At 38.3% G+C, this 17,783-nt stretch overlaps 1 protein-coding gene across 1 annotated transcript in view; it reads right to left on the bottom strand.

Moving 5' to 3' along the window:
* LOC141365335 (echinoderm microtubule-associated protein-like 5) overlaps nucleotides 1-17,783 on the bottom strand; it is a 145,422-nt gene that overhangs the window by 36,143 nt on the left and 91,496 nt on the right. The window contains 5 exon segments of the mRNA XM_073869567.1: nucleotides 1,016-1,192; nucleotides 9,182-9,270; nucleotides 9,725-9,856; nucleotides 10,422-10,574; nucleotides 13,213-13,354. Of these exon segments, the coding sequence (XP_073725668.1) occupies nucleotides 1,016-1,192; nucleotides 9,182-9,270; nucleotides 9,725-9,856; nucleotides 10,422-10,574; nucleotides 13,213-13,354 (693 nt within the window).

The raw sequence follows: 17,783 nt of genomic DNA, 5'->3' as shown, positions 1-17,783 counted from the left end.
TTTGTTATTTTGGACGAGGCATTTGTTCAAGAGATCAGTTTAGCTAGTCAGACCATTAAAAAAAGAGAAACCGGAAGTAAAGTTCGGATCCAGACGTGTATCGCGTCAGCGCACGTGCGTCCGATGAAACCGTCTATACAAATCCATCTATTATTCTTTGTGTAATCTCCTTTAAATCGCAACAGTCACACAAAACAGGCTGTTGGGGATCCCCTAGCAATGTGATGTCACATTGATTACGCCCCCAACTATAACCGCTCACAGACTCCGTCTTATGAGCGTGTAGTTCAAACTTCTGGCAGAGACACGTTTTGATGTAGTCCAAAGCACATGTGTAAACGCCCCACCCCGTACTTTGCATACGGGGAGGGGAACAGAAGCTTTCTTTGCATTTAAAGATCAGCGCAGGTTGAAAAATTGGCACTTTGGTTGATATTTGCCCCGCGTTAACCAATCAGGAGCTTGCTCTAGTAGTGATGTGATTACAGGAAGCGAGCGGAGGCAGAAGAAGCCCCTCCCATGATGCAAATTTCTGCGAGTAAACGCGAAATGTTCAAGCATCCAACTACGCGTGAATAGCGTGTTTTTGCCGCCTCTTCCGCATCTGGTGTGAACGCACAGTTATACAATTCCCAGATAAAAATGCATGTTTGAGCAGCCTTGATTTAAAAATACCTTGACATATCAACTGCCATTGTTTTGTTTCAAGATGAACACCAGTATTGTTTTTTGTAAGGTTTGTTTGTAATAACTACTTAAAGGTCCTAATATAACTAAGGCTTAGTCTTGGATAAATCTAAACCCTGTCCGGGAAACCGCCCCTATATGAAACACACCAAAGTTAATTTACATAGTTTTGCTTTATATACCAAGTTGTCCAAGAGGGTGGCACAAATTTTCAATGTTTTAGTGCATTGCTATGTGGTTGCTAGGGTGTTCTGGGTGAATGCTAAGGCATAAAAGCAATAGTAAAACTGGTCTTAGCAATCACCAATAATGATAAGATTTTCTTAACCTTGACTGGGTATTTGAAGAGCTTGACATATCCAAGGTCATCTCCAGTGGCTAGCAACTTCTTGTCACTGGTAAGACATGCAGAAGTTACTTCAGTTACTTCACTGACCACGGGCCAGATTCCCTCACAGGAACTTCCAACCACACATGTCCAGGTGCTCCAGTCAATCTTCTCCACCTGAGGACAGAAATTGAGGTTTATCATCAAAATCCAGACTTAATAAAACACGAAAATAGGAACTATTTATAATAATGACAACAATGTTTAATCAACACGGTATGTACAACCCCAAATCAGAAAAGGTTGGGACACCGTAGGAATTGTGAGTAAAAAAGTAATGGAATAAACTACAAATCTCACAAACCTACACTCCATTCACAATAGAATATAGATAACATATCAAATGTTGAAAGTAGGGCCGGGACTCGATTAAAAAAATTAATCTAATTAATTAGAGGCTTTGTAATTAATTAATCTAAATTAATCGCATTTTAATCTCATATAAATATTTGACCTGAGAACATTAAGAAGTATTTTTACATGGATTTTTATGAATAATGACTGAATACATAAGCTTAACAAAATATTGTTTATTTTTGTTCAACCAAGTCGTTGTACCCGGAGTCGGGCTAACGTCCACGCTAGCTGCTGTATGTTTTGCATTGAGATTATACTTGAGGCTCGATGTGCTGCGGTGATATGTGAATTCCTTGTTGCATATTAGTCTGGTAGGAAGGGGGGGTTCACCTGCACCCGAAAGGTATATTTTTTTAACCTAGTTTTTTGTAATCCTTAAGGTGTCTAGTAAAGGAATTTTGATGTTCCCCATGCAAATTATTGTCCCATATGTGATTTTTTGTACCATCTTTTGTGACCGTGCTTGATATTCGGCTGTGAAAAATGTAAACTTTAAATCTACATAGAATCTGAACAATACATCCTACAGACACAATCCACCCCATTTCTCTTAATCTTTGCATAAGGAATTGATAGATATGAGGATTGTCATGATTGATGATGTATGGTGCATTAAAACTTAAATAAACACAAATAATTAAAAAAAATCTGTGACCTTGGATCAGTGGAATTTCTCCCCTATGGACCCTATTGATATATGTTTTCTAACTTTTGTATTTTTACAGTCTTTAGGATGTCTAAGAAGCAAATGTTGATGATCCCTACTTAAAATATTGTCACATGTTGGTCCAACTGAACATCTTCCATAATAAGGAGTTACTATTCAAACCGTTATTTTGGTATTATATTTATAGAAACAAAAGAGAAAACCACTCATATAGTCAAATATGTGTATATATAGGGTATAACAAATCCCCATTAGAATAAACTGAAATAGAAAAAAGTGATTCTAATCAAAGGTCAAAAGGTCAAGGGCAATGAAGTCTATTCATTATACAGCAGGGCTGTTTCTCAATATGCGATCTTCAACGATCTTGCGTTCTCGTGTCCTCGCTCTACGTCATCATTAACAGTCGAAGTTCATTCCAATTCTCAAGAACGCAAGTACAGAGGACGCATGAAAATACCCGGATGTGTTCTTGATATCGAGGATGCATCGAGTGCAGACTTGCGCGCTGAAATCGCTTTACGCCCCAGAAGTCATTGAGGCAAAACAATGGCGGAGGTCAGGTGACCAACAGGAAGATCGCACACATCTCAATTCTCATAAGTGCGTTCTGTGTTCTAGCGACCTTCTGAGTTCGTTCTTCCGAGGTCGCCTGGCAAGTTCAATCTCCACAAGGACGCAAGTCCGTTCTTTGCGTTCTTGGCATTGAGAAACAGCCCAGGTCTTCATAATCGATCTCTTGCTCCTCGTCGTCTTCACCATCTCCATCCATCTCCTCAACTGTTTCCTCCAGCAAGCCAGTGAGTGAAGTGGGGAGGATAGGTCCACAAGACCACACTGGTTCCAGAGTACCCTCTTCAGTCTTTTCCCAGCCTTGGCCAGGATCATGGGGCTTGGGACACCAGAATATCGGTGTGGCTGCTCTCTTGTAGATGGCCAGACGGTGGTTGACACAGTTGATGTGTGGGACCAGGTTGTCTCTGCAGGGCGGGAGCCCGGACAGATCCACCTTGGTTTGCCAAGCTGAAAGATGGTTAGGAGAACTGTGTGAAGAGTTTTGCAAAAGTGACCTATGTATTGAGAAATGTGTCCTAGCATCTGTAAAAAACTGTAATTGCCATTACATGCTACAGAATATCTGCCTTGAAAAAACTCACTTGAAGGCTGCATGGTACTTGGATTACTCTGCAGCTTTTTCAGACCCCCAACCTTCCCTTTGCCACTAAAGGTACTTGTAAAGCTTTTCCTGTGAAGATGTAGAGGCCGAGTATTGTGCAGTAGTCTGCCCCCTTACATTCCGCCAGTTCGCTGACATTTAGGATCTGCCTGTGCTTTCCGATCCCAATGTCGACGTAGATGGTCAGCGGGACGGATTGGGCGTGGTTTAGGAGGATAAAGAAAATGTCTGTGTCTGCAGTCCTCACCACAGCCACCTTGTGCCCCAGTTGAGCGGCATACAGCAAGTACAGAACAACCGGTTGTCAGTCTCCTCCTGGGTTGAATCCAACTGAGGTATCTCACATAGTCCTTCTCACATGGCCATCAGTGTGGTCCTTCGGATGAGACGTTAAACCAAGGTCCTGACTCTCTGTGGTCATTAAAAATCCCAGGATGTCTTTCGAAAAAGAGTAGGGGTGTGCCCCGGCATCCTGGCCAAACTTGCCCGTTGGCCTACTAATCATCCCCCCATACTAATTGGCTATATCACTCTGTCTCCTCTCCAATAATAAGCTGGTGTGTGATGGGTGTTCTGGCGCAATATGGCTGCCATCGCATCATCCAGGTGGATGCTGCACATTGGTGGTGGTTGAGGAGAATCCCCCTTTCATATGTAAATCGCTTTGAGTGCTGCCGGAAAGCGCAATATAAATGTAACAAATTATTATTATTATTATTATTCGACACCATCATCTCTCTTGGATTTCTTTGTAGCAGGATTAAACTCTTCAGACTCACTATCATTTTCTTCTTTGTGTTTCTTTGACTTGGGCATGATTAGCAATGATCACCAACTAGCCAATTAGCTATTATAGTATAACAGTGTTGACTTTATTTTTCCTTAATGTCTTCAAGGCAGCTTCAAACTTGGTAGAGGAGAATATTTTTCAGACTCACCATCGATATCACTCTTCTCTTTTTTTGAGGATGATTAGCATGCATCAATTGCAAAAAAAGATAAGCTGGGAAGATGGGCCAGCACTGATACAGTGTGGCACTGGATTACTCCAAACAGCTTTTTTTGTATTTTGGGCTTGCTAAGTCTGGACTTTCTGAAGGCCTTCAGAGTTATTAACTTTCGACCACACTTATTGCTCTAAGTTTCAAATTGATTCCAATCTAAATAAAAAACTTGGCACAATATTTTAATGTGGAATATGTTTATCAGACACCTGAAGCATTACAAATATATACCAGTTTGAAAAAGATGTTATGTAAATGTTCTTTTTTGCTTTTTTTTGGAAATCCAGGGAGGCAACCAATATAGCCAGAAAAGACATACACGTGACAATATGTCAGGTGTGGATCATCAACGTTTGTTTATTAGACATCTTACAGACTGTAAAAATACAAAAGTTAGAAGACATATATCAATAGGGTCCATAGGGGAGGAGTTCCAGTGATCCAATGTCACAATTTTATTTACATTTTTTTGTGTTTATTTGAGTTTTTATGCATTATACATCATCTAATCATGACAATCCTCATATCTATCAATTCCTCGTGCAAAGACGAAGAGGAAATGGGGTGGATTGTGTCTGTAGAATGTATTGTACAGATTCTGTTGATTTAAAGTTTTCCTTTTTCACAGCCGAAAATCAAGCACGGACACAAAAGATGATACAAAAAATCACACATGGGACAATAATTTGCATGGGGAACATCAAAATTCCTTTTCTAGACACCTTAAGGATTACAACAAACTAGGTTAAAAAAATATACATTTCGGGTGCAGGTGAACCCCACCTTCCTACCCTACTATATCTTACACACAACCATGCTCTTATCGACACTTACCAGTGATGCGCGGGTCAATGTATAAACAACCCGCCCGCAACTCGGACCGCAAAGAAAAAAAAATATATATTATACCCGACCCGCTTCCTGGCCCGCATTTCTTAAAGTAGTTTGTTTAATATTGCAGGGTTCGGGACTTCTCAGGTTTTGACTGTCTGTGTTCTGGTACCTATGTGCGCGGATGCCCCACCTCGCGTATAAAAACAACAAAACATAATATACTATATAGCCTATATTAAAATTAAAATATATAAAAATGTGCATAATATATTTTTTAAGTTGCACATCGTTTATAGGTTTCTTAAGTGGGATTCGGATGTGAAAAGCGCTGCATAATGTACGCGCCTTTAGTGTTACCATTGAAACTTAACTAAATTTAAAAAAATAAGAGGTGATATGGGTGATTCTCACGAAAACTTGGTTTTAAAAATGTCAAGCATGAAAATGTAAAAATTGCTTAAATTTACTTTTTTTCCCACCAGACATTGAAAAACAAAGTCTGGAGTAAATGGGAACATTAATTTAAAAACGTTTACTTATAATTTAACACTTTTTGTAACATAATTTAAAAAAGTAGTCCTAAAAAATCTCATTACCGCAACAGTCAGAAAACATCAACACTGACATATTTTCAAAATGACATTACAAACCTGAAAGAACATAATTTGGAGATTCTGCACATGCATTTAAAATCAAAGTATTATGCTTCTATTAATTAAATTAACATTTAATAAGCATCTGTTGCGGTAATGATAATCAAAATGTCGTGTAAGCATTCTGACAAGACAATATTTCAAATTAACTGTAAAAAATGATCTTACCTGGTAGCCATCTTGAAGTAACTGGTCCATGTGCTTGGTCACTCAAAATCAACCTTTATTAAAATTCTGTATGTGTGCTTAAACTGTTCTCAAAAAGTGTTGCGGAGGATGAGAACATCAGGCATGGACACATCATTTTCCTAATTTTTCTTCATTATTATTATACATGAATATTCAGTAAATATTTTTTTCTGTCATCTAAAGTAGTCTAGCAAAACATCCATTAATTTTTTTCTTAATATTTTTGTGTTAATTTGATTAAATTACAACATAACGCATGTTCAAACACAGCCGGACACATTGCGGTAATGAGAATATCAGCAGAAAATGAGATAAAATTTCCAATTATAAATTCTTATGTTGAAATCACACATTGTGCAAGGTAGAACACAGTATTGTGTTAATTCTGATGCTTTTTAATGTTACTATATTACACATTTTAAAGCTAAAATCATTAGTGCCGTGGTGTTTCAATGGTTTCGTGAGAATCACCCATATATAGCTTTAGCCTACATAAATGCTTATTGCTTTAATGTTGCGAGTTCCTCTTCAGCTTTTCTTGCTGTTATGTTTATAATAGTTCATTGTTCAGAGTTCATATTGATGATCTTATAGTCAATTTAAAAATGTTCTTACAAACTGACTCTATTCGGTTAACTTTTTTCCTTTACCTGCCATCGCTGTTCTCTGTGCGTGTCCTCCGTCAAAGTAGCCTATTAAAATTAATATGAAGTTGATTTTTAAAAGTCTTAAGCACACCGCAAATCAAACGTGCTGCTACAGTATGCTCTAAATGCGCGTGAAAATTTAACTTCTGGGCACTGCCAGGCTGATTTTTTGAAAAGTAAGTGATGCATGTTTTGGCATTCGGTAGCATATGCATCAATGAGATGCACGGTGTTGCTTTTAATGTTCTTTTTAATTTATATTCACAAAACCTAACAACAAAACATTGTTTATAATTACGAGACAAATTATTTGAAACGAAATTCGTTTTAAAGTAGCAAACAAAACTTAAATTAAACTCGTAATAAGCTAATTAAATTGAAACAAAACAACATTACAACAATATTTAAACCCAACAATACTCAAACATTAACATATAACAGACATTAGGATACATGTTAAAATAATCTGTAGTTTGTTGGTAGATGTTTATTGGGCAAAACCTCCGTTGCAAACCTCCATTTACCAGAATAAATCATTTTTACTTTGAAATTGATGCGTTGTCACGTTAAAATCAGCTGTTCGTTTAGGTTCCGTCTACTTTTATTTACACTGCATCACAACCAGGAGTTCTCGAACTAAAACAGGGTCTGCAGCATTTACGAATGACTCTATTAATAAGTGCGATTAAAATGCGTTAAAATGTTTAACGCGTTATTTTTTGTGTAATTAATTAATCTTAATTAATGCGTTAAAGTCCCGGGCCTAGTTGAAAGTGATACATTTTGAAATGTCATGCCAAATATTGGCTCATTTTGGATTTCATGAGAGCTACACATTCCAAAAAAAGTTGGGACAGGTAGCAATAAGAGGCCGGAAAAGTTAAATGTATATATAAGGAACAGCTGGAGGAGGACCAATGTTTAGGAATAGGAATGTTGTCCTTTTCTTGTCTAATACAGACTTCTAGTTGCTCAACTGTCTTAGGTCTTCTTTGTCGCATCTTCCTCTTTATGATGCACCAAATGTTTTCTGTGGGTGACAGATCTGGACTGCACGCTGGCCATTTCAGTACCCGGATCCTTCTTCTATGCAGCCATGATGTTGGAATTGATGCAGTATGTGGTCTGGCATTGTCATGTTGGAAAATGCAAGGTCTTCCCTGAAAGAGACAATGTCTGAATGGGAGCATATGTTGTTCTAGAACTTGGATAAACCTTTCAGCATTGATGGTGCCTTTCCAGATGTGTAAGCGGCACATGCCACACACACTCATGCAACCCCAAACCATCAGTGATGGAGGTTTCTGAAATGAGCGCTTATAACAACTTGGTTTGTCATTGTCCTCTTTAGTCCGGATTAAATGGCATCCCAGTTTTCCAAAAAGAACTTAAAATTTTGATTCGCTGGACCACAGAACAGTTTTCCACTTTGCCAAAGTCCATTTTAAATGAGCCTTGCACAGGGAAACGCCTGTGCTTTTGGATCATGTTTAGATATGGCTTCTTTTTTGATCTATAGAGTTTTAGCCGGCAACGGCGAATGGCATGGTGGATTGTGTTCACCAACAATGTTTTCTGGAAGTATTTCAGAGCCCATGTTGTGATTTCCATTACAGTAGCATTCCTGTATGTGATGCAGTGCCGTCTAAGAGCCCACGGGCATCCAGTATGGTTTTTCAGCCTTGACCCTTACGCACAGAGATTGTTCCAGATTCTCTAAACCTTTGAATGATATTATGCACTGTAGATGATGATAACTTCAATCTCTTTGCAATTTTTCTCTGAGAAACTCAGAAAACTATTGTTCGCTGCAGCATTGGGGGAATTGGTGATTCTCTGCCCATCTTGACCTCTGAGAGACACCGCCACTCTGAGAGGCTCTTTTTATACCCAATCATGTTGACAATTGACCTAATAAATTGCAAATTGGTCCTTCAACTGTTCCTTATATGTACATTTACATTTGCTGGCCTCTTATTGCTACCTATCCCAACTTTTTTTGGAATGTGTAGCTCTTATGAATCCAAAATGAGCCAATATTTGGCATGACATTTCAAATTGTATCACTTTCAACATTTGATATGTTATCTATATTCTACTGTGAATAAAATATAAGTTTATGAGATTTGTAAATTATTCCATTACTTTTTTACATACAATTTCTACAGTGTCCCAACTTTTTCTGATTTGGGGTTGTATAATTAATGTATCAAAAATAGATATTTTATAACTTGAATTGAACAAAAATCTTTGAAGAATTATGAATAGCACCATTTATGTCAAGAATGAAATGCAATTTAACATGGACTGTGTCCAGAATGCCTCCAACAGAAACTGGGCAATTAGCTAACAGCAGAAGATCAAAAGCTTTGAAGGGCTTCAAGCTTTTACTAAATCTTAAGTTATTAAGATAAGTGTTGTTCACTGTCCCAGTGTACAAGTGGCTCTAAACATGGCCTAATTCCCTGTCTCCAAATTTAGAGTAAAGCTAATGAAAAGTGGGGCATGTTCTTGACCTTAAGAGTGCCCTTGGCTCTCCCAGGGTGACACAGAGAGATGCTCAGGATCCATACAGTACCTCTGTGGAGGCAATTGTTTGTTTCTTCCCACGGGGTGCCTCGAAAAAGAACTGCTCCTTTGCTGATGTGTTCACCTGCAAAAGCTTCCCTAAAGTCAGAAAACAGAGACACTGAACAAATGTTTACGATGTAAGAAGTTAGTCACTGACAGGCAGTAAACAAACTGATTGTTGTTAATACAATGATCATTTTTAATGAAAAACGAATCAAGTTTTTCTTACTTGTGTAACTAACTACTCATCTAACAGTCTTTAAATAGGGAAAACATGGAAGTGTTTGGTGGCTTCTAAATTCATCCCTGTTTGGATCCTAAGGAATGAATGGGGCTAGGCTAAATGCTAACACATTCACGACGCGCGGTACAACGATTAAGTGCACGTATTGAAAAAATATAGGTATGTATTAATTTGTCTAAGTTGAGGTAAGAACATAGTAAAATATTGGAAAACGGTGGTGTTTTTCTTTAAATGGCATGATTCACTGAAAATGGATGACATATGTATTTAACACTGTCGATTCATTCTGCACTTTGATATTCTCACCTCTCTTGTCCCAGTCCAGATGGGTGATGTAGTTCATGGATCCTTTACACACGCCAACCCTCTTGCTGCTCATCACGTTGTATATGTCCACAAAGCTGTCGGCTGATGCCACGGCCAAATACTTCCCTGTTACTGTTACAAAGAAGCTTAATCTTTAGCTCTACCCATTGACCAAATACGTATTAATATGCTAATACGTTTCCAAAATGTTCTTGCATTAGCATATGCCAAAGTACAGTACAAAAATATTTCATACTTTCCTGCTGAACCGAGTAGATACATTTAAGTATGCTTCTGTTGTCAGTGCTATAGTCACATATAGGCATGGGCCGGTTACCGGTTTTAAGGTATACTAAGGTTTTAAAAAGTCCAGGTTTCAAAACCACTAAACTGTTCTGTGATACCGTCTCCGAGGTATGAGCTGTGTTTATTCAAAATTCATTAAATCATTGTCATGTGATTGATTTGATGTTTACATCTATTACATTACGAAAATATTATATATATTTTTGTAAGCATATTATAATTTAAAGGCTTTTTTTTTACAAATAACAAATTTTAGTGTTGCAATGGCAATACCGCAACACCATGAAACTGTGGTATTTTTGGTAAAGGTTATCATACCGCCAGAAACTTATACCGGCCCATGCCTAGTCACATACCAAGCTTGTGTAGCAATATAAGCATGTTAACTTACCAGGAGAGAAGCGGATTTCGGATATGAGATCTTTACGATGATGAAATGACACCAGGTCTTCCAGAGTGTCCGCGTTAACAATGAGGAAGCTGCCATCACTCAGGCCCACTGCCAGCGCTTTGCCATCCGGTGAGAAGCAGCAACATCGACCTCCTAACAGACGAAAACGTTTTTATAGCATGTAGCATGGAAAGATTGTTTAACAACTTTGTATTGATTTTGTCAAGTCTTATAGTTGCACCACATCTGGTGTGGACAGACAACTTGCTTGTTTCTGGAATCTTATTGTGGTACATATGGTGAGGACAAGGTGTCACATCAATGATTCAGCTAAATGTCACCATTTGACAAGAGTCACACAGCTTTAAAACAACATGAGGGTGAGAAAATGATGATCGAAATGTCAAATTTGGGTGAATGCGTTGTTGAGTATCTTTTGTATAAATGCTAATTCCTCTACAACACTATTTCAGCCATCCTTATGACTTCAGACAATCAATATGCTCTTGGGGCTAATTTACATGTTGAGTGTTCTTCACTTAAGTTATATTTTTCTGTGCATATTAAGTTTCTGAAGAATAAAGAGGTCAATCATTGTGTAGTAGGCCATGCTTGGCATACAGATTCTTCTAATACGAACTGTGTATTCAGCAAGAAGAGTACAGATAGAGTAAAAGCTTTTACACACTGCCAGGGATGTGATAAAACGAGCGAATTGCCAACAAACCGTGCATTCACATCAAGGACGAAACAATTTTTGTCCTTCAGCTATTTCACACCTTTAAGATAGGTGGCGATGATGGACAATGAGCTTCAGGACACACAAAAATGAGCAACTAAACAAATCTCCAACTTTTAGGCTGCATTTACACTTCAAATCTTAATACACAGATCTTTTGACCATATCCGATTTTTTGTCCTGCCTGTTTACACATACTTTAGACACGTCTTATATCCGATGACAGACAGAATGCTAGTTTAACTATTAGCTATCTAACGTAATATCATCATCACTTATTAAAGTAAAGGCCATTGTTAAAGGATAATTCCGGTATTTAACACTTTGAGTCTCATTTCTGGTTTGTTTTGGATGAACTACAATGATGGACACTGAAATTTTGACAATGGGTCGTGTCTTGACTTTTTGACTCGTTTAGAAGCGTCTCTTGACTGCTTCAGAATGGAAGTCAATGGCCATGCAAAAACATGTAATTAAAACAACACTTAATGTTCATTTTCAAAACTGTGCTACTCACCGAGTGGTTCGTTGTGTTAGTGATGAGTAAAAACAAATATATCGGCGCAATGTATGATTTCAATCCATGTTATTTGCTATAGTGGAACTATTTTTTTCAGATACCTTACAACTGCGTATATACTTCCGCTCTATATTTGAGTCTGAAGCGTTAGCACACTCCCGACCACTTGATGGTAGAAAATCGATTTTTGACATTTGTGAATCGATTCAGAATCGTCCACGTCATCTATGAATAGATTTTTCCCCCACCTCTAATTATGTCCATCATCTTTCAGACAAACACATCTGGAGTTACTAAAATAAATGTCCTTGCTTTTTCAAGCTTATAATGGGAGTAAACAGGGATCAGGGAACAACTTCTGACTTTGAAGCCCAAAAAGTGCATCCATCCTACACATAAGTAATCCACAGAGCTCTAAGGGGTTAATAAAGGTCTTTTGTGGATAACTGATGTCATATTGTAAGAAAATATCCATATTTTAAACTTTATAAACAATAATAACTAGCTTCTGGTTACGACACCATCTTGACCCCAACGTACACATGGCAACGAGCAATCAGTACACTAAAACTTTCGCATGAGTCTAAGATGGCACCATTACCGGAAGATAGTTTTTACAGTTAATAAAGTTTGAAATATGGATATTTTTCTCATACAATCTCATTGATTACCCACAGAAGATCTTTATTAACCCATTGGATTACCACTTTTTGGGGGTTTAAATAAGAAATTGTTCCCTGATCCCTGTTTTCTACCATTATGAAGCTTGGAAGAACAAGGATATTTACTAAAATAACCCTAAACGTGTATCTCGGATTGCTTGAGGGTGAATAAATCATGGGGTAATTTTGATATTTGGCTGGAGTATCCCTTTAAAAGGATAGTTCACCCCAAAATTTTGAAGAATGTTTGTAATCAAACCGATCAAAAGCCCCATTGACTTCCATAGTAGGAAAAAATAATACTATATAGTTCCGAAAAAAAATCTATTGACATCTATTAGATTGACTTTCTTATGTTTTTAAGTGACAAAAGAGTTTTTTAAATTTGGGCCCTCTGTACACTGTAAAAAATATGAACAAACACTGTGCTATATTGTTTTAACCCATGGCTGGGTTAAATACGAACTTTAACCTAGGTAAATGTAAATCAGCAGTTCATATTTTACCCAACCAGGGGTTTAAAGAACCCAGCTTTTTATGTTGTGAATGTTTTGCTATAACCTCAGTGACAACTCAAAGCAGTGGTTGATATATTCTGGTTTAGAGGTCTCCAACCTTTTGTGAGCAAGGTTGGATATGGATAAAACAATCTGGAGGGCTACTTTTTTAATATAGTCTACTCAAAACTTTTCTCATTGTTTAAAATGTTAACATGCATAAAAGAATTTAAGCTAATATAAAAAAATATTTAATAAATACATGTTTTAAATTCAGGCTATTAATAGAATGTGCTTTGGCAGGCAACTCACAGACACCATGTTGGAGACCACTGACCACTGTTCTAGTGCAATACCGGAATGACCTGCTTACCTTTCTTGAGTTTGCGAACAGCAAGCATGCAGTGGCTGGGCGAAAGGTCCCATATGCGCAGAGTCTTATCGTCGCTCACAGTGGCACACAGCGGCAGATGAGGGTGAGTGGCAAGACCACATACTTCTCCTTCCATGTGACCCTAAAAGCACCCAGTCACGTAAAAAACATACAGTAACTGCTAACTAATAAACAATATTCCTTCATCATCAACCAAAAACAACCAACACATAAAAACCTTTCAGTTTTTAGTTGAACACTGTGTCATGTAAATGGACCCTAAGGCACAATTACTTGGTAAACAGATTTTACTATTTATCTACTCTAATAATTGTTTGACAAATTAACCAACTCAAATAAAACCCTTGGGTAATGTGTGACAAAGGAACGTTTGCTATGTTACATTTAGTAGGTAAACAATTATTTGAGTTCTACAATAACAAAAGCTGGCAATTAATCCTGATGCCAGACTCCACCAGAGCCAAAGCGACAAACATTTAATCACTGTCCCAAAACTGGGACCCATCAAGCTGAACAACAAAAACTCCAAATACATTTTCAACCATATAGAGATAATGAAATTTTTGCTCAGTCTGCAGTTACTGACATTGTGTTACATAACCACACAGCAAGACCATTTACTTTCTCTTTGAAATACAAATGATACAGTTTACTTCCAGTGATGCTGTAAGAACTTGGTAGTGAAAACAAAAGAGTAGTGTTGCAGTTTAAAATGAAGCAAGAAAACTAATCAAATTAGTTAAACCCATTTCCAGTGGGGGCTCGTGACTGCTCTTCCGAGGGGCGCAAATTCAAAATATGTGTTTGGAGTGTCATGTGTGTTGCTCATGTTTTCAAAACTTGTGTTTGTTGCTTCATGTGAACCATGTGCATCACATGTTTTGTCAAGGTAAGTGCCTGCTGCACATGCATCAAAACTGTTTATGATAAAAGAGACGCTCACGTTCAAAAAGTACAAGCAAGACAGCTTAACAGTAAACTTTGATTACGCATGAGATTATGCGAGTATCTGGAAAACGCAAGCGTCTCTTTAATCATAAACCCTTTAGACGTGTCCTCAGCAGGCACTTATTTTGACAAAACATGTGATGCACACAAGTTCACTCGACGCACCAAACACATATTTTGAAATTACGAACCACACACATGACAGACTATATACATGTTGTGACGAACTTCGCATTGTGCGCCCTCAAAAAAAGAGGTCACCTGATCCCAGAAAATTCCCAGAAAACTGCCAGTGTGCCTTCTGTGTGAATGCATTCACGTCCTGTAATTTATTCTGGCATTGCTTCCATAAAGCGGACCTAGTAACACTGACGTAACATTTCTGGAACCCGTCCTGTGTGAACAAAGGCAGGAACAATGCCATGGGGGTGTGTTATAGTCAGGGGCGCCGCTAGCAATTTTAGGCCCTATGAAAGAATAGGAGGTCGGGACCCCACCTTACCCATTTCGCACCAAACATACAATCCAACCTACTGTAGCTATTCAAAAAAAAAATTCTGCAATTTAATAATACAGAACTATTTATTTTGCTATTGTTTTGTCCACAATTAACAGTATTTATAGAGACTTACAATGTCTGCAGCTAAGATAATTTATTGCGCATTGTAAATTTTATTGAGAAATACAGTAATCAAATATTTAGAGAAAATGCAACATTCTTAAACAAAGATTAAAGATAAGTGTGACCATGCCTGTGAAAACCCAGCTGAAACATTTATTTGTGATTTACTGTTTTCCACATAAAATCATCCTACATAATGTAAAGAACATTTTGTGAAAATATAAACTTGATCTCTTTAATATTGACTGAGTAATGTCATGTCAGCGATTGAAATCATAAGTTACATATTTTTTGTTGTTGTTTTAACATCTGTTTGACAACTACATGAGCTTTTAGGCTCATTATTGTCAATAACTGTAAGATGGTCTATTAAATAAATAAATAAATACCACATAAAACAATAAGAAATTAATAAAATATATCAAGCCACCATGTCACATATAAATATCTGCTGTGTGTGGAAGGAATTAGCCTACTTCTTTTTTTACAGATAATTTCTCCAGCCTTTAAAAAACTCCTCTCACAAAAACCCACAAGGTCAATATGCGTTTATTTCACTTTTATACAGATGTGCGATGGTGTTGTCTGTTCCCGACCGTGCCAATCAAAGGCTGATTCGGCAGACCACACCTGATGAAACACTTAGTGAAACACTTCGAGGCTTCATTTGGTCATAGTCACGTGACATGGGTGTTTTGAATCACGCTTCGGATCAGTGTTTCGACACATCTGCGCTTCGGGATCTCGCAAAGCTTCGGAACGACTGTTTCGCGTCAGCCATCCCTACCTGTCTCTCCAACCCTGTCGTGACAGAATGATCCAGCCAAACTGGACGCAGCAGGTTCTTGGAGGGCAGCTCCCTCAGGAGTTTCGTTGAGGGGGAGTAGTGACATCGGGGTTCATTCCCCATCAGCCCCGATGTCTCTTGGGGACCACCGTGAGCGATCGCTCGCTCCTGCGGGCCTGCGGGAGGAGGATCGGCCCAGGCGGTCCCCCAACGGTTGAGTCGTCGTCGACGGTCCCTCGGAGGACCACCATCCTGCTCGCAGGGGGATCCGGAACGGACCACGCCCGATCATTTCTCCGGGGTGGCTACCGAGGGTCTCCGTTTCCGCGAGGGGATGGGAGATGATTTCCGGGGGCATCTGATCATCGACGATTCCCAGGAGGGGGGTAATTCGTCTGCCTCGGTTCTCGGAGCGATCGCTCCGGTTCTCCTGGCGCAGTCCGGCCAACCGTCCTGTTGGTCTCATCCCGGCGGCTGCCGGCTTCGCCAGGGTCCCCAAGCCCTCCACCCCTCCCTTGGACTCTCGCTACCAGACTTTGTTTTTGTTGTGTTTTATGTGAGTGTCTGGTAGCCACTCGTAGAGGGGAGGGTAATGTCACGGTTAATCCGTGTCATGTCTTGTCTCTGTTCCGATTGTTATCACCTGGACAATTTTGTCAATTTAGTCTGTGTGTATATATACCTCTGTCTTCTGTTTGCTCACTGCTGGATCATTGTCATCGTTACCCTGTCTGTTTCCTGTGTTCATGTTCCTGAGTTTTTGTATTTACTTTGTCAGCCCTCGTGTTTTTATTATTAAATGTTATTTATTTGGAACCTTGCGTTTGCGTCCTGTCTCTCCAACCCTGTCGTGACAGAAATCAAACTGTGATGCTTTATTTCTCACAATAAGATTTGAGACTTTAGTCTGATTTTCAGAGCCAGTCTCATTGACATACTGTATACTTGAGCTGTTACACACACCAATGACATTGTAACATTTAAAAATGGCGAACAACAACAATACATCTTTTCTATACAGTTACCTTATGCCTCAAATAAGACTGGGTCAAAAACACTTGATCAAAGCATGTATTATAATTATTAGTATTATTTATAAGGTGAGTAACAGGTTTCACACACCAGCAACTACAGTAAAGCAAAAATAACAACAGATCATTGAAACCGTGAACTCGAGAGAACAGCTAAACCATTCTTTAGACAGTTTTTTAATCAACGGGACTCTAAAATGAAATGAGGGACAACTATAGCAGATTACAACACAGATTTACATTGATTTCTTAAAGCAGTTGCAAGGTGAGAAGCTTTAATACACATAACTGGACAAGTTTAGCCTTCGTTGCATTTCTGTTTTATCACAATCAACTCTATTCTCGACTGCCTAAAAATCCGAGTAACGCGGATAATATACAAAATTTAGATGTTGCAGACAAAAGTTGACAATTGCAAATACAATACACGTCACTTGTCTTTACAGGATCTTTACGGGGTGTAAATGCACACACAGATTCCGGAAAATCATTGGCAGTGGGAATAAAACAAAATCAAACAATCCCCAGACAAATCCCGGACACATTCTTCGTGTATTTTTTGTACACATTTAATTAAAGCCAATCTATGCATTTTCGGCATTTTTGTCAAACAGCGACCCCTAGAGTCGCTGGAGAATACTTGCAACTGTCGTAATTTCCCACTCTATTACACTTCCGAAGATAATCCGGTAATGTTTCACAATTTCATACAAATATTAGGCTACTGCATAGTGTACTAAACTACAGATGATGGTAATAGAATAATAAGAAGTTTATTCCAAGTGTAGAGTGCATATAATAATAAAGTACCGCGTTTGCTGGCTTATAACGTTGTCGTTTTTACGTGATTGCAGCTAAATCACAAGTAAACAGTCTATAGTCTATGTCTACTGTATAATTTCATTTGTGTTCTTGTAAACATTACAAAATGCCATGACAAAATTAATTGTGTACGTTGCATTATTTCATAACATTGTTCGCTATAATGTCACTATACATGATTATTGCTATTTATTATTATAGTCTGCAAATTGTGCATGTTTACACCATTTACAACCTCTAGGCTTATTTATGTCCTGATAATTATGTGATATATTGACAACTGTTGTCATGATAATCGCATGACATACTACAAGCAAGCGCAACAACATACAACATAGAC

This window comes from Misgurnus anguillicaudatus, chromosome 7 (genome assembly GCF_027580225.2).
Source record: "Misgurnus anguillicaudatus chromosome 7, ASM2758022v2, whole genome shotgun sequence".
Lineage (NCBI taxonomy): Eukaryota > Metazoa > Chordata > Actinopteri > Cypriniformes > Cobitidae > Misgurnus > Misgurnus anguillicaudatus.
This window is presented reverse-complemented; position numbering and strand designations above follow the sequence as displayed.